Source organism: Macaca mulatta, chromosome 7 (genome assembly GCF_049350105.2).
Source record: "Macaca mulatta isolate MMU2019108-1 chromosome 7, T2T-MMU8v2.0, whole genome shotgun sequence".
Classification (NCBI taxonomy): domain Eukaryota; kingdom Metazoa; phylum Chordata; class Mammalia; order Primates; family Cercopithecidae; genus Macaca; species Macaca mulatta.
Genome location: NC_133412.1, coordinates 29815554 through 29833871, shown reverse-complemented (window position 1 = coordinate 29833871; position 18318 = coordinate 29815554). Strand labels below are relative to the sequence as shown.

Below are 18318 nucleotides of genomic sequence, written 5' to 3'. Positions count from 1 at the left end.
AATCTTTTCTTCTTATAAGGACATCAGTCATATTGAATTAAGTGCAATCGACCTCATTGTAACTTAATTTCTTCTTTAAAGACACTGCCTCCAAATATAGTCATATCTGAGGTACTGGGAATTAAGACTTCAACATATGAATTTTGGATGGGGACACAATGCAGCCCATAACAGCGGGAGAAGGCACCTTCACAGTGAAGAAACCTGATGAACACAACCCGAGCCAGGCGATTAAGGTCGACATTAACAATAGTAAGTCAAGTTGCTAGTGTGACCCTGGTATGTGATGAAAATGACATTTTACTCTGTGGTCTTAGTAGCTCACACCTGTAATCCCAGCACTTGAGGAGGCCGAGGTGAGAGGATCATTTGAGCCCACAGATTCAAGATCAGCTTCTGCAACATAGTAGGACTTTGTCTCTATAAAATTTTTTTTTAAATGGCCGGGCACGGTGGCTCACACCTGTAATCTCAGTACTTTGGGAGGCTGAGGCGGGAGGATCACGAGGTCAGGAGATCGAGACCATCCTGGCTAACACAGTGAAACCCCATCTCTACTAAAAATACAAAAAAATTAGCCAGGCATGGTGGCGGGTGCCTGTAGTCCCAGCTACTCGGGAGGCTGAGGCAGGAGAATGGCGTGAACCCAGGAGGTTGAGCTTGCAGTGAGCCGAGATCGTGCCACTGCACTCTAGCCTGGGTGACAGAGCAAGAATCCATTTAAAAAAGAAATTTTTTTTTTTTTTAATTAACCAGGCGTGGTGGCACATACCTGTGGTCCCAGCTACTTGGGAGGCTGAGGAAGGAGGATCACTCGAGCCTGGGAGGTTGAGGCTGTAGTTAGCTGAGATTGCTCCACTGCACTGCAGCTTGGGTGACAGAGTGAGACCCTTTCTCAAAAAAAAAAGAAAGGCAAAACAAATTTACAATCTCAGTCTAATCAAGACATAGCCCAATTGAGACATATTCTACAAAATACCTGACCTATACTCAAAATTGTCATCAAATACAAAGAAATCCTGAGAAATTGTCAGCTAGGAAGATCTTCTGTTCTTTTTTTATTTTTTATTTTTTATGTTATTTAAATAAGCCTTCAGGTCATAAAGAAGATCCTAATAAGACATGATGACTAAATGTAATGTGGCATCCTGGACGGGATCCTGGAACAGAAAAAGGACATTAGGTAAAACTAAGGAAACCTGAATCAAGTATGTATTTTAGTTAATGATAACAAGTCACTATTGACTGATTAATTATAACAAGTGAACCATAAAAATGTACGACATTAATAATAGAGGAAACTGGTTGCAGGATATATGGGAATTCCATACTATCTTTGCAATTTTTCTGTAATCTAAAACTGTTCTAAATTTTAAAAGTTTATTATTGTTATTATATTTTTAAAAAGCTCACCTGACTTGCTCTAGGTTAGAACTGGGACTAGAATCTAGGTCATCTGGATCTAAGTCATTTTCACTATTCGAGAGCTTCCATCACCACGACATGTAAGGCAAGTGTGTGTCTGTGGGTGTTGGAGGTCCAGGATGAGAGGGGTCCATAAGTACTATAACATGATGTCATTCAGGAAGATCAAGGCAATATGAAGCGTATGGAATTGGGCTGGAAGTATTTAAAGATTAAAAAAAAAAAAAATTCAACTGTTTGAAGCAATCAGGTGCCATGGAGCTAAGCATAGAGATACAGAAGCTGGTCAAACAGCAGGTAGTCAGGACACAGGCTAGAAGACTGGGGTACAAAAGACCAGAGATCAGACAGATATGTTAGGACACACAAGATTATAATCTAGAATTATAGTAATAGGTATTGGGAATAAAAATAATAGTAATAGGCCAGGCGCGGTGGCTCACACCTATAATTCCAGCAGTTTGGAAGGCCAAGGCAGGTGGATTACTTGAGTTCAGGAATTCAAGACCAGCCTAGCCAACATGGTGAAACCCTGCTTCTACCATAAAATACAAAAAGTAGCTGGGTGTGGTGGCATATGCCTGTAATCCCAGCTACTCATGAGGCTGAGGCAGGAGAATTGCTTGAACCTGAACGGGAGGTGGAGCTTGCAGTGAGCTGAGATCACCCCACTCCACTCCAGCCTGGGCAACAGAGTGAGACTGTGTCTCAAAAAATAAAAAATAAAATAATTTACATTTACAATATACTTTGCACATAAAATTTTCACATATATTATTTATTTGATATTGAATTAAATATTGTACCTTTTGAGCCTCCTTTCCTAGGGTTGCCTAAGCTCACAGGTGAGGGGCAGCTAGGATAACTAGCTGGAATTGGGGAAGGGAAGAGGTGGGAAACCAAGCAGTTCCTGATACTTGCCTCCCATCTTTCAAAAGTCTTTTCAGTTAGCCTTACCGTATTCTTAACTTTTTTCTGTTCCATAGTTTCATTTCCTCATGCTGTTCCTCCACATACCCTTCAACCATAAACCACTTCCTATCCGTATCACCACTTGGATCTCTCAATGAACTATTTGGAGTTCTTTCTCACTGACTTAAATGTCACCTATGCTCAGTACCTAGTCCTCTGAAGCGTTAAATATTAGGATATGTCAATCTCAACTGATGTCCTATATATAACCAGTAACACAGCACTGTGCTTCTACTTCTAGAATTGGGCCAGTCTTACAGAATTAGCTACTATTTTGTATGACGGTGCAGCAAGGACTGCCTCTTCCCCTACCCCTCCAGCCACCCCTTGCAGTGAGCTCCTCCAGGCCAATGATCACGTTCCACTCACCTCTATATCTTTATTATCATAAGTGCTGGCATATAATAAGCCCTCAATTAAAAATAATTCAGTTGGAATTTGATGACTACCGTAATTCAAATTGCTTCTGTCTCCAAATTCTTTCTTCTCTGTACGGTTTTTCTCATTGCATACTGTTCTGGTTTGAGTTGTGTCTCTCAAAAAATGTTGAAGTTCTGACCTCTCCCCACCCTACCACCCCTGGGAGTGTGACCTTATTTGGAAACACCATCTTTGCAGATAATCAACTTAGGATGAGGGCAGTGGGTTGGGTCCTAATTCAATTATGACTGTGTCCTTATAAAAAGGGGAAATTTGGATATAGAGACATGTGCACACACAGGGAGCCTGCCACGTGAAGATGAGGGCAGAGATTAGGGGATGTCGCAGAAGCTAAAAATGTCAAATGCCAAAGATTGTCCACAAACTATCAGAAAGCAGGAGAGAGGCAAGGAACAGATTCTCCTTCACAGTCCTCAAAAGGAACCAACCCTCCCAACCCCTTGATCTCAGACTTCTAGCCTGCAGAACTGTGAGATAATACCTCTCTGTTGGTTACACACAGTTTGTATTACTTTGTCATAGCAGCCCTAGGAAACTAATACACCACTTACCACCTTTACCTTCTAACTCTATCATTGCCTTTCTCCCTAATTAAAATGGAATCTCCATGGGGTCAGGACTCTTCATCTGTTTTGCTCATGCATGAATTCTCAACATGTAGAACAATGTCAGGCATGTGATAGCTCTCAATATTTGTTGAAAATGAGGAATGGAATTTTTCATATAAACCTAGACCTTGTTTTCATTTGAAAACAATCTACATAAAAATGTTCCCAGTAATAAAGCAATAACGGAAAACTTTAACAACGTAAAATAAAATATACTACCCTCTAGCTACTCTTTGAGAGAGGGATTCCAGACCCTGGGAAGCTGTATCTATTGCTGATTTCTACACCTCACTAGTGACAGAGTGCTTGGAACTGTGAATGTATACGTGGAAGTTAGCAGAGGCCACCCCTCAGGGCTTCCCTTTGCTGCTTCTGACTTTTTACTCTGCTTTTTTTCTGAAGGAAGTAAGGTAAGGTCAAGAATACAAAACCTGGCCAGGCACAGTGGCTGATTCCTGTAATCGCAGAACTTTGGGAGGCCGAGGCGGGCGGATAGCTTGAGGTCAGGAGTTTGAGACCAAGCTGGACAACATGGTGAAACCCTGTCTCTACTAAAAACACAAAAATTTGTTGGGCGTGATGGTGGGCACCTGTAATCCCAGCTACTCAGGAGGCTGAGGCACGAGAATCGCTTGAACCTGGAAGGCAGAGGTTGCAATGAGCCGAGATTGTGCCACTGGACTCCAGCCTGGGTGAGAGAACAAGACTCAGTATAAATAAATAAATAAACAAAACTCTTCTCCTCCTCATCTCCATTACCTTTCTTTTAGCATGGCCCCAAATATTTGAGTGGTTGAATGCATGTGTTCTGGACTTAAAAGAGGATAATTCCCGTTTCTTTTTTCTCCTTGTCACTTGAAAAAAAGAAAAGAAAACGAAGAAAGCATTCACACCTACAAGAACTCTTCCAGTTTTTATTTATTTATTTTCTCAGTATACTCAGTATTTCTCAACAGTCCTGGGAGGTAGGTATTATCTGATGGTGAGAAAACAGGCAGAGTGGTTACCACCTTGCACATGGCATGAAGAAACTGCAAGGCGTAGGAGCCAGGCCTCGTAAATCTCAATCCAGTGCTCCTTCCGTTCCGCTGGTCGTCACTGCACACGTTTTCTCTTTTTACGTCTGGGTGAAGAAAGGGTGGGTCCCAGAAACACGAAAGCGATTTGGTTTTACAATGGAAAGGAACAGAGACAAATCTGCAGGGCTTTCGACTCTGTAACCATTCCCTCTAGCATTTCCGTGGGGATTGTGGGCGAAGAGGAGAGGTCTGAGTTCCAGGGAGTAAGGACTGGCCCCCTGTTCCTTTCAGCGAATGAATGGTCTTTCTCCAAATACACACACACATAACACACACAACCGGGGCCCCCAGCCATGAGAGTTGGTCTTGATAGAAATGGTCTACCAGATTACTATAACAGGCTACTGGGGACCAGTTGTAGTTCAAAGACACCAGAGATGAGGCAGGGATTAAACAAACAACAACAACAACAACAATGAAGATTATTCAACCAGGAACGAAAATGAGGGTGGGGAGAAGATAGAGGGTGAAGACAGCGCAGGGTTGGGAGTAGAAAGACCACATTTTTGTGCTGGATGTGCAAGGCTCACCCTGAGGAGAGTGAGGGCGGCTTTGATCTTTTGATGCTGAGTTAAACTGCAGATAGATTTTCCATGTAAGTACTCTGTCATTTTCAGGTGGCAACGGGATAAACTTCAGGTGCCACCATGGAGCCGACAATCACCAGGAGAGAACAGGACAGGAAAGAAGGCTGGGACAGAAGGGTAGCTGCATCTCTGCAAACGCACAGGTCTAGGAAAGAGGCACCTGGGCTGTCCCCTGAGGCTATCTCGTTTCAAAGTCACTTAAGTTTCTGTAGCTTATAAGCGGCTCCTGCCCTCCCGGCATGATGACACGGCTTTGCTGCAGACATCGAGGTGCTCGGAATGACCTTGGTGATCATCCTTAACCTCAAATTCCCGGTCCTGCATTGCCCATCTCCCGGGTCACTCCTGCTGACAAGGCTCTTCTGCAGTTCTGGGTTATTCTACAGTCTTTCAAGAGGGCTTCCCCTAAATCCTCTCCCTAGGAATGCTTGGAAGGACGGGAGGAGCAGCCTCGAGGTTCCCATCGTTTACTCGGACACAGTGACGGCCCCCGCCATGGCTGCCCTACCACGGGGGCTAGGCTCCGCAGCAGAGTCCCGGGCTCGCTTCGGGGCCTGCGCCCGGGGTGTGCCGCGCCCTCGGGGCCAGTGTCCCGGGCGGGTTTCCGGGCCTCGGTAGCGCGGGAGGCGGCGGCGCCGGCTGGCAGGCTGATGATGATGATGCTCTGTGCTCGCAGCCGTTGGGAGGCAGCGTGAGCCTGAGAGAGCCCAGAGCAGCCGCGGTGGCCCAGCTGGAGCGCAGCCTCCTCCCGCTCCCATAATGCACAGGGCGGCGGCGGCGGCGGCGGCGGCGGCGGCAGCATCGCAGGCCGCCGAGGTGGCTGCGGCGGCGGCGGCGGCGGCGACCCCCAGGACCCCGGGCAGGTGGAGCGCTCGCGGCTGCTCGCCGCGAGCCCGGGAGTGATGGCTAGGCCCCCGCGGGCCGCCAGCGCCTGAGGCGCCCCGCCCCGCCCCGCCCGGCCCCGCCCGGCCCTGCCCTGCTCCCCGCCGGCGGCTGCGGGCGCTTCCTAGTCCGAGCGGACGGCCGCCCAGGCGAGGTGCGGCCTCCGCACAGGCGGGGGGCGTAGGCGCGCGGAGCCCGCCATGGCTGCGTCGGAGCTCTACACAAAGGTAAGGCGCCCCGTGGCCGGCGTGGAGGACTGGGGCCGCGCGGCCCTTGCCGCCAGCTGTCAGGCTGGGGAGGGGGCGGGAGCGGCGGGGCCAGCGCCACCCTCTTCAGCGCTTCAGAACCCTCGGCCCTACCCGCCGGTCGCCCGCTGCAGCACTTTCCTCTTTCGGGCGAGATGGTTAAGGCGACGGAGGGAGGCCCGCCTCGGGGGTCTCCCCGGCTCCTGCTGCGCTGCTGGAGCTGGGGGCAGAGCGGGCTTCCGAGTGGAAAGGGGGCCCATGTGGATTTAGCAGGGCGGGCGTGCCTCACCTCCTGCTTGGCTTTGGAAAACTCCCGGCGGGTGGGAGATGCTTGCTCCGGTAGATCGGATGGTTTCTCTCATGGGGACACGCGCTTAAAATAACGTCCTGTGTTGGTATGCAGTGCTGCTTGTACCGCCAGCCAGCCTTTCTGTGAGGTTATTTTGAATCCTGCAAACGGTGGCCGTATCACCTTTAGCTCCCCGGTTTAGCTGCGCTGGGGGTGGCGAGCCCCGGGGAAAGATGTTGCCGGATGAACGCGAGCTGATTCACCGGCTGGGAGGGTCGGTACTCATTTGTCGCTGGGAGTTTGCAACCTGCGTGTAATCCCGCAGAGCCTTGTTAGGCTCCGTGTCTTCACATCCTCTGGGGCAAACCTTTCCTTCTGGGTTTGCTTTAAGGGAAGTGGCAGTCTTTTCTTAGAGTGACATCAATATTCTCAGGGTCTGGCAATCTCTGAATGGCCTATTATGGAGAACTGTCACTTGAGTGCTGTGCAGATTTGTGATGACCTTTGTGAATATATGTAATCATGGCATTTTATACTATACACCCATGTGTAGGTAGATATTTTGCCAACTATTGATTACTTCTACATGCAGTTAATAGAGTTGCCTTTTCACATTAGCATTTGCAATAGAACTTTCATTTAGGGTCCTGTAATCACTGGAATCATTGTTTCCAAATGTGACTCAAGTCCAGGGCCCAAGTTGCAGTGTGTTTTACAGAGGAAAGAATTCTGGACTGGGCATCGAGAGACCTGGATTCAAGCCGGGACCTTTTCACTTACTCACTGTGACCTTGGACAAGTCACTTAACATTTCTGGTTCGATTTCCTCATGAGTAAATAGAGTTAATTATACTTGCCTTTCATCCCTTACAAGCTGTTCTGATAATTAAACTTAATAATAGTTGTGAAAGCTTTTTGTAACCTATGAATTTCTCTGCAAATATGAGGTAATATGATTAATTTCTTCAACCATGAAATGAGGAACTTGCATGAAACATTCTCTGAGACCTCTTTCTTTCTAGTTTTAGGTTTAAGGACTGTCCAATTGGAACTTCTCTCTCAACCTGGTAATTTCTTTAGGCATTGCAGATCTCTGATGTGTGAACGAATGCAATTGGAAACTGATTAAAAGTAACTTAACAGACACTTAATATGGTGCTTACTATGTGCCAGGTACTGTTTTAAGCGTTTTAAAAATATGAACTCATAATCCTTATAAGGGACTTATGAGGTTGATATTAAGAAATATCAAAATCATTTTCACATGAAGAGATAATCGGTCTGTAAACATTCCTTGGTTACTTTGTGTAGCCCCTCCCCTACACTTCTACATCAAGTTCGTCCAACCCGCAGCCCGTGGGCTGCATCCGGGCCCAGGACCGCTTTGAATGTGCCCCAACACAAATTCGTAAACTTTCTTAAAACATGAGATTTTTTTTTTTTTTTGCAATTTTTTTTTTAAGCTCATCATTTATCATTAGTGTATTTTATGTGTGGCCAAACACAGTTCTTCCAACGTGGCCCAGGGAAGCCAAAAGATTGGACACCCCCCATTGTATATGGTGAGCAGTCATCTTTGAGCTACTTAATAGTAAGCTGCTTAACTAGAGACTGATTGGATAATTAATTGTTGTTGGATTTTGAACACTTTTTCCCCCCAAGATGATTTGAGAGAAAAAATGGGAAAGATATTATGATTTGCAAATGGTAACGTTTTGGGCTTCTGTCACAGCTTTATCACAATCTATTTTAAAATTTACCTTTTAACAGCCTGAGAAACATAGTGAGACCTGGTCTCTACAAAAAATTAAAAAATTAGGCTGGTCACGATGGCTCATGCCTGTAATCCCAACACGTTGCCGAGGTGGGTGGATCACCTGAGGTCAGGAGTTCGAGACCATCTTGACCAACTTGGCAAAACCCGTCTCTACTAAAAATAGAAAATTAGCTGGGCGTGGTGGCGCATGCCTGTAATCCCAGCTGCTCAGGAGGCTGAGGCAGGAGAATCGCTTGAACCTGGAAGGCGGAGGTTGCAGTGAACAGAGATTGCACATTGCACTCGAGCCTGGGCAACAAGAGGGAAACTTGGTCTCAAAAAAAAAAAAAAAAATTAAAAAATGAGCTGGGCGTTGTAGTCACGCCTGTGGTACCAGCTACTCGAGCTGAGGCAGGAGGATCAGCTGAGGCAGGAAGATTGCTTGAGCCTGGGAGGTTGAGGCTGCAGTGAGCCATGATTGTGCCACTGCACTCCATTCTGGGCAAAAGAGCAAGAACATGTCTCAAAAAAAATTTTTTTTCTTTTTAACCTCTTTCTCATTTTAAAACAGACTGGCTTAGAGAGCAAGACTGAAGTTGGGGCTTACACTGCCTTTTTCTAAATACACTTATGCCTAATTAATAATCTGGTTACTTGGTTGGTTGTTGGCTAATTCTTTTTGTAAATGGGCCTTAGCTTAATGGCAAGCGGAAATAGTTATCAGGCATCCTGGCATCCTGTGTGCCAGGTACTTTGCTTAATGTTTATAACAGTGAACAAGATACAGTCCTTTCCCTCAACGTGCTCACAGTCTGCTTCTTACATTCTTGACCCACTTTGAATCTATAGGGACATAAATAACCTTATTAGTAGAAGTTAGGGAATGGGTTGGGACATGGGGAAGATTGGGCTGATTCCAGAAATAAAAGCTACTATTGTAATTACTAGAGGAATAGGAAAATCATTAGAAGTATTATCAGTGGATAAGCACAAGGATCTTCCCCTTGCAGAGGATTATAGGAAGGAAGTTCTAGGATAGATTACAAGGAAAGATGTATTAGTGACATGCCATAATTATAGTATTTAATATAGTGGTTAAATATGAAAAGTACCCTTTAAAAAAATGTCATTCAGATCTTAAGGGCAGATTTTGATGTGTGATACAGATCAGTTCCTATTACAGTGAAGGACAAGAGACTGTTCAGTTTCTTCTTTTTAGCCAGAATGATAATGGTTTTGTCACAGCAATTTAACAAGGCTTCCATTTTGTCAAAATTTCCTGCAGTATAAACATTTTCAGGGCAGTAGCTAGGTTCTTGGGATACATTTCTGGAAACTAATATTTTGGTTGAAACATGTTTTGTTGATTTTTAAAAATAACAGCTTTATTGAGATATGAGTCTTATACCATATAATTCACCATTTAAAGTGTACTATTCAATGGTTTTTGGTTTATTCACACAGTAGTATGTTGATTTGTTTGTGGGTCAACCTGCCTTACTCCCTCAAAAATTGAAGGAAACTATGATATGTCATTGCTTCTGATTTTGAAAATATTTGCTAGTCTTGACTTGTCAGTGCATATTTATATCACCCATAGGTGCTTTTGGTAACTAGAAGCAATTCTACATTTGTGGAGTGGGGTTTATCAATTAGACCTAGAAGGATTACCGGCAGCATTATAATGAATGGCATGCTATTCCTCCTCTCATCATGTTCCCAGACACCATGGATAGCACCATAAATGCTGTAGAATGGTCAAGATTACCTGAAGCTGATTTTTTTTTTTTTAATTTTTTTTTTTTTTTGAGACAGGGTCTCACTATGTCACCCAGGCTGGAGTGCAGTGAAAGTGAACATGGCTCACTGTAGCCTTTAACTCCTGGGTTCAAGCTATCCTCCCACCTCAGCCTCATGAGTAGCTGGGACCACAGTTATGCACCCAGCTAATCTTTAAATTTCTTCTAGAGATGGTCTCAGTATGTTGCCCAGGCTGGTCTTAAACTCCTGGACTCAAGTGATGCTCCTGCTTCCACCTCCCATAGTGTGGGATTACAGGCATGAGCCCCCCACATCCAGCCTATTTATTTATTTATTTATTTATTTAGAGTCAGGGTCTTGCTCTGTTGTCCAGGCTGGAGTCCAGTAGTGTGAACATGGTTCACTGCAGTATCGACCTCCCAGGCGTAAGCCATCCTCCCACCTCACCTTCCCGGGTAGCTGAATCTACAGGCACGTGCTACCACACCCTGCTAATTTTTGTACTTTTTATAGAGACAGGGTCTTGCTATGTTGCCCAGGCTGGTCTCTAACTCCTCAGCTCAAGTGATGCTCCTGCCTCGGCCACCCAAAGTGTTGAGATTACAGACATGAGCCACCATGCCTGGCTTATTTTTAATTTTTAAAAAGTTTAAATTTTTTTGTTTACTTTTCTGTTTTGTTTTGTTTTTACTTGAAGCTGTTTGGTTAGGAGGTTCCCATGTGTGCTAAGATGCTGAGTATTGTAACAGTACAAAGACAATCTAAAATTCCACATTTGCAAAGCATGTTAACTTGCCTAGATGAAACAGCTCTTAAGGTTGGTAGATTGTATATGTGTAACTTTTGATTCCCAACATATCCTCTCACATGTACAGGAGCCACATGGCCTAGATGTTTTCTGGGATAGATCCACTTTTATATTCTATGGCACTGTCTCTTCAAACTATTGATCCTGGAAATTCTAATATTTTCATATTGAGACTGTATTTCTCAGACTGCTTTCAACATCTTAAAGAGGAACAGAAATCTCATCTCTGATCATGTGCCCTGACTCAGAGTTTGGCAAGGACGTTAGCTGTCCTCAAGTCTCCTGTCACGCCCTTTCCATATGAATTTCCTCCTGGTGTTCCTAGGCCTGTTAAAGGCGTTGCTGTTCTCCTAGTTCCTCAGCTTGGAAACCTCCATATCTTTTTTTCTTATCTTTCACATTTGACTTTTTCTGTATCAATTCTAATTTCAATTGACATCCAGCTGATAGCTCAGATTTGGAACTTCCACTAGTACTCTTTTTCTCTGTCTTAATGTCCCAAACATGTTTCTGTCTTATTATGGTTACTGTATCTGTGTATATGTTTACCACTCCCACCATACTGTAAGCCCCCTGAGATGCCATTTTGTTTACCTCCTGTAGAGCCCAGCACAGTGTCTTACACAGAATAGCTGCTCATTGATTATTTGTTGAATGAATACTTAAACAGGGGAGGGATGGAATGAAAATAATGGTTTGGCATGATTAGTCCACTTGTAGGGACAAAGCAGGGTATAAAGATGTGGTTAAACAAGTAAACACATTTTCAGGCATGTTGAACAGGATGAGTAATATGACTGGGAGCCAGGGAGACCAGGAAACTTTCAGGAAACGAAGTGTGAAGTGATGAAGGTCTGGTGGACTGAGGCAGGGGCAGAAGGTGTGGGAAAGAAGAGGACAAATTTGAGAGACAGTCTCTCCGAGATGGATTACATATAGGATGGGAAGGAGCAGGAGTGGGTTGAAATAATACCAGTAGCTCCAGCCTTGGAAACTGAAAGTTAATTCCTGTTTCATCACAAATTTTGACTGCCTCTGTGGAACTTGAATCCTACTAAGAAATACTTATTTACACAGCTTGACAAAGCAAAATGCCCATTGTTTCCTCTTGAAATTTGTTACTGTTTCTTCAAGTGTGAAAGTTTTGTGTATTGCCCAGAAACGATTACAGAGAAGTTCTGATTCTAATGAGAATTGCTGCTGTCACATAGTTTAAATCTTACTGGTACTTTTAGCTTTTTTTTTTTTTTTTTTAAATAATGAAAGAGAACTGGAGGAAGGTTTATGAATGGCCTTCCAGGGATTTAACAACAACCTCAGGGGAGGGGTGACAGGGAATGCTAACTCGTGTAGGGGAGAATATGGGAGGGGAGAGATGATCCGCCTTACTTCTTACCTCAGAAGGTAATTTAGTTTCTCTGTTTTTCGTTTTATGATGAATTTTGCCTCCATTGGGAGAATTCAGGAGTACGTGGTCCACTAGAGGATAGACTTGGTTGTATTTGTCTTCACTTCAGGCAATTCCCAGTGAAGTATGAGGTACTGCTGGAAGTATAAACTTCTGGCTGATCTATGGAGTAAGGTCTGGCCATAGGCAAAATATTACGTGAGCAATTCCACTTCTTCCACCCCACCCGAAGGCATGTCCTCCATCCTACAGTGGTCTTCCTAGACTTGTTCTATTTGTCTTCCTAGGGAGTTTGTCCTTTCCTCCCCAGCACCACCCCACTCCCAATCTTGCATCCACTTTATTGAGGTATAATATACATGAAAAGTCCCTCATTTTAAGTGTACAGTTTGATGAGTTTTGACATATAACCACCACCACAAACAAGATGCAGAACATTTCCATCACCCCTAAAGTTCCCTTGTGCTTAGTCTCTTATCTTCCGCAACATCTTCAAGGAGTTTGTTGTTTGCTCATTAGGGCAGAAGGAAGTTTTTTCTTTTTGGTTTTTCCGAAATGAATGCTATGGTTCCACCTTAGCCCAACCAATAGAGATACTTACTACAAAGGCCTGGCATTGGAGGTCATGGCTGTGGAGTTTCATTTTCAGTGGGAGGCGGAAGTGGATGTAAAAGGAGTTTAAATGACTTTTGTTTAATCTTTCGTTCACACACTGACCACTTTGCCTTTATTAATGATATCTGCCTTTGATGCCTTCTGAAATGCCCTTTGGTTAATTTTGCCCTTTAACAGTTCCTCTTCCCCATCTGTCTTGGTTATAACGTCAGTCTGAGTTTGTGCTGATACAACCTAAACTTTGCAGAAACTTATCCCTGGCTTCTTCATGCCTTAGGCATTCTCCATTTCTCTTCTAAGACCTCCTTACTTGGAATTCTTTTTGACTAGCAGACATTAGCATTAAGTATCTCCCTGTACAGCAAAGGTTTTTGCCAATTGTAAAACTTAGGGATGATGTAATTATTTTTTGATTTCAAAATAATGATTCTAAATTTGATTGAAATCAAGGGAGAAGTGCATTGTACATTGTACATAATGCACTAAGTGTTCATGAATGTTCGTGAGGACCATGTGTCTACCTCCTTTGGCCTAATGTATTACTGTGGCCAAAAATGTGGGCAAGATGCTGGACTAGAGGGAGACTGGATGCACAAAAAAGATAGGTTTTGTCCATCTTTTGTCACATATACAAAAACATATAGTCCTGGCCAGGAATCCTGCATGTGTGGTTGGGGTTTCTACTTTTTGATAAATATACCAGAAACCAGAGAAATTTCAGAATAGGAGAAGTAAAATGATCAGAACAGTGAAGAGGCTAGACAGATTAAAAGTGTAGAACTCTCTAGTTTAGAAAGATGAAGGTGAGCTGGGAATACAGTAGAGTGGTTTGTTTTGTTTTTGAGACGGAGTCTTGCTCTGTCACCCAGGCTGGAGTGCAGTGGTACCATCTTGGCTCACTGTAACCTCTGCCTCCTGGGTTCAAGCGATTCTTCTGCCTCAGCCTCCCAAGTAGCTGGGACTACAGGTGTGTGCCACCACCCCCGGCTAATTTTTGTATTTTTAGTAGCGATGGGGCTTCACAATATTGGCCAGGCTGGTCTCGAACTCCTGACCACGTGATCCGCCTGCCTCGGCCTCCCAAAGTGCTGGGATTACTGGCATGCGCCACCGTGCCCAGCCCTACAGTATACTATTTGACATCCAGAATAGTGGAAGTTTGTAACATCAAATCTCAGTTTAGTAGGGATATGTTTTAGATCTTGAAACAAATCAATATATGCCATTTTAAATGAATTTCTACTTTCAACATTAAGTTTTACATTTCTGGAAGTCATTACCTCAAGTTATGGTATTAGCTGAGATGCAGGATGTAAATAGAGAGGGCCTGGGTAATTTATGGATGAGAGATTTGGCACACTGACTTACCAAACCTCTCTTTAACAGTGTCAATCAGTTTACCAGCCATAGCTATTTTAGTTGGAAGAAACAGAAACCCAACTCAAGCCAAAAAGTAGTTTATTTGCTCATGTGACTTAAAAATCTAGGCATGGCTGGAATCAAGGCTCAGACATGGTCTTTGGGGCTCTCTTCACTAACTCTCACATGCTGTCTGACATTAGTTTCATCCTCAGGATAGCTTTTTTTAGGGGTGAAAAGATGGTCAGTGGCACCTGCAGATCACGTGATCTTACAGCCCTGGGGCTGGAGGAAGAGAGCCTGAGAGAGGAATTCTGGTCATGTGCCTTCTCCTTTCACTGTGGCCTCTAGGCAGTAGGAGAGGAGCACCATGAGTGGTCAAGTCTGTGCTCACCCTAGAGGCCTGGGGGAGGACAGCGCACCGTGATTGATAGTTTCACTCCAATCTCATAGGATGGCTGTGAGCTGTTCGCCATTGGAAGGAAAAGTGCTAGGTAGACCAAATAAACAACTACCCTCAGTGCTTGTCGGCTATGAATAGGTCACCGAAAATGATAGTCACTGAATTCTAGCCCTCCTTTTCTGATCTTTGAGCAGAAGAATGGGAGATTTTGCTTGACCAGGGGACATTAGGTATCTTTCCCCTAGAGAATCATTTTGGATTGAAAAATAAAAGCCAGGCGAGGTGCGGTGGCTCACGCCTGTAATCCCAGCGCTTTGGGAGGCCGAGGCGGGCAGATCCTGAGGTCAGGAGCTTGAGACCAGCCTGGCTAACATGGTGAAATTTTCTACTAAAAATACAAAAATTCTGTAGTCCCAGCTCCTCGGGAGGCTGAGGCAGGAGAATGGCGTAAACCTGGGAGGCAGAGCTTGCAGTGAGCTGAGATCCGCCACTGCACTCCAGTCCGGCACTCCAGCCCGGGCGACAGAGCGAGACTCCGTCTCAAAAAAAAAACAAAAAAACAAAAAAGCAAAAATTAGCCGGGCATGGTGGCGTGTGCCTGTAATCCCAGCTACTCGGGAGGCTGAGGCAGGAGATTTGCTTGAGCCCGGGAAGCAGAATTGTGCAAAATTTCTTTTTGTCTGTCCGTCATCCCTTGTTCATGTCTGGTGGTAGTCTGTCTTCTGTTCTCTTCCTCCCATCTGTTCATCTTCTTTATCCGCCTACTATTTAATTTTATCTACCCACCCCTTCTGTTATGATTTGTTATAACCAAGTATATATACACCCTACACCTATAATGGAATAAAATAGGTTACTAAAGAGTGAATCTTTTGTGGGGCGCGGTGGCTTATGCCTGTAATCCTAGCACTTTGGGAGGCCCAGGCAGGCAGATCACGAGGTCAGGAGATTGAGACCATCCTGGCTAACACGGTGAAACCCCGTCTCTACTAAAAATACAAAAAAATTAGCCGGGCGTGGTGGCGGGCGCCTGTAGTCGCAGCTACTGGGGAGGCTGAGGCAGGAGAATGGGGTGAACCCAGGAGGTGGCGGAGCTTGCAGTGAGCCGAGATCGCGCCACTGCACTCCAGCCTGGGCGACAGAGCGAGACTCCGTCTCAAAAAAAAATAAATAAATAAAAATAAATAAATAAATAAAGAGTGAATCTTTTCTTCATAACTTAGATTGAAGAGGGAACTTCATTTTTGCTTTTGCTTTATTACCACTCCCTGATCTGACATCACAAAGTAATTTTTTACGAGTTTGCGTAAATCATTTTCTGTGTATGTGAGTGTGTTTCAAACAAACACTTTTGTGTTAGACTAGTTAGACTAGACTAGTTCAACCTTAGTTTTTTAGCTTACCATACTGGTCTACATTACAGTAAGATGACTGGATATTCCTTTAAAGATATGATCTCACCTTAAAACATTTTTCTGCCAGTACTTAAACAACTTTTACACAGGGTTGGTCTCTCTATGCTTAAACTCAGAAAAAAAAAATCTTACTTCTAGTTTGATAAGCAGCATGGTTTTGGGTTGGGAGCAGAATTTTTCTGGAGACCTTTTCTGTAAAATTGGGATATGTGTATCTTAATAATAAGGAATTTTGGTCCACAACCTAGATTAAATTTTCATAAAGTCAGAATGTGTATTTCTTATTTTAGAAATGAAAAAGTTAAGCCCCTTAGAGTTACTATTGCATTTTAACCCACTCGTACTGTTTATACTAATTTTTTTCATCCTCGACCAAAATTTCTCAACCTCTGCACCACTGATAGTAGGCTAGATAATTCTTTTTTTTTTTTTTGTGGGAGGGGTGGCTCTCCTGTGTATTGTAGTATGTTTAGCCAAATCTCTGACCTTTATCTACGAGATCCAGTAGCACCCAACATCCCTAGTTGTGACAACCAATATTGCCTACAGACATTGCTAGATATCTCTTGGGGTGGTGGGGATGGGGGAGAATCACACATACCCTTCAAACCACTAAACTAGATGATAAGCCTTCAACTAGGGTAAGAACAAGTAGGAAGAAGTTAATTGGGAAATTAGGATTAATAGGGAAAACTTTTTAAAAAGTTGATTTATAAGCATTATTTTTCTGCTTATAGAAGTGATGCCTTGTAGCTAATCTAGATTATTTGAATAATACAGAACATATAAAGGAAGAAAGTTAAAATAAACTAATTATGCCACCTAGAAATAATAATTGTTAACTATTGATTTTAAGTCTTTTGTCTATATTCACAAGTGGTAATGATTTTTAAAATAATTTTTAAACTTAATATGTATTGTGAGAATTTATATCAATAAATATTCATTGAAAAAATATATCTGTGTATGTATGTTTTGAGACGAAGTTTCGCTCTTGTTGTCCAGGCTGGAGTACATTGGCGCAATCTCAGCTCACTGCAACCTCCGCCTCCCAGGTTCAAGTAATACTCTGGCCTCAGCCTCTGAAGTAGCTAGGATTACAGGTGCCCAGAGTAGCTGGGATTACAAGTGCCTGCCACCACACCTGGCTAAGTTGTATTTTTAGTAAAGATGGGGTTTCACCATATTGGCTAGGCTGGTCTTGAACTCCTGACCTCAGGTGATCTGCCCACCTCAGTTTCCCAAAGTGCTGGGATTACGGGTGTGAGCCACCGTGCCCAGCCCATTGAAAATATTTTTAATGGCAGCATAATATTCAATCATCTGGGTATACCAAAATGTATTTACTGCTGGGCATTTTTCACTAATGGAAGTGATATGCTATGGTGAGCATCTTTGTTCATAAGTCTGCTTAGTCAGTTTTAGTTAATTATAGAATTCAAGTCTCCCTAGCAAGAATTAGCATTTGTATTTATGCAGGATAGGGCATTCACATTCACTTCATTTTAAAAATAGCACTCTTTATGTGCATTGCCTGAGGGATAGGGTGACCAGATGTCCCACTTCTAGAAGATGCTTTCTGCCTTTTAATATCTTTATTCTGTTTTGAGAAATTTTCTTAGACTAGAAACATAAGTTCACTTCAAAAATTTAACCTTTTGGAAATTGAGACTGCTTCTTTTTCTGACCATTGTCATTATTGTTGGTTTTATTCACTCTGTTTCTTGATCTTGGATGGATCTGTGCCAGAGAGAATAATTGAACTAGAAAGAATTTTAAAAAGAGAAAAAATATGAGGCTTCTGAATTACTATACATGATATAATTTTAGTTTGAAAATTACCTGATAATATGTTATCAGGACATTGTAGACATGTCCTCCTAATTAGAACAAATTAACAGTGTCTGGAGGAGGCTATGCATTTGCTTTCGGGGACAGTTGAGAACCTGAGAGACCTTCAGCATCAACTACCTGCTTTGTAAAACAATTAGAATGGAGCAAAATATGCCCAATGCTAAAGGAGCGCCCTAGAATGGAATCTTTATAGCAGTCAGAAAGTGTTTTGGGATTAGTGAGGCCTTCAGGTCATTGCTGTGCGTAGCAGCCCTTTCGAAGGACTAGGATCATGTCAGTAGCCACAGACCCGGACAGGGGTTGATTGTGTGGAGCCTTAGACATTAAAGGCATAGGAAACTGAATTGAAAGCCTTAGCAGCCTTGGAAGTTGCTTTTCTTCCTCCACTAAAACCTTGATTTTTTTAAACCT

General features: G+C 43.5%; 1 protein-coding gene across 4 annotated transcripts in view; it reads left to right on the top strand.

Annotated features, from left to right (window-relative positions):
* Positions 1-5821: 5821 nt before the first annotated feature.
* MYO5A (myosin VA) overlaps positions 5822-18318 on the top strand; it is a 220963-nt gene continuing 208466 nt past the window's right edge. For all 4 annotated transcript variants that reach the window (XM_015142269.3, XM_015142271.3, XM_028850935.2 and 1 more), the window contains exon 1: positions 5822-6221. In XM_015142269.3, the coding sequence (XP_014997755.2) occupies positions 6195-6221 (27 nt within the window). In that variant the 5' untranslated portion in view covers positions 5822-6194. The remainder of the gene's footprint in view (positions 6222-18318) is intronic.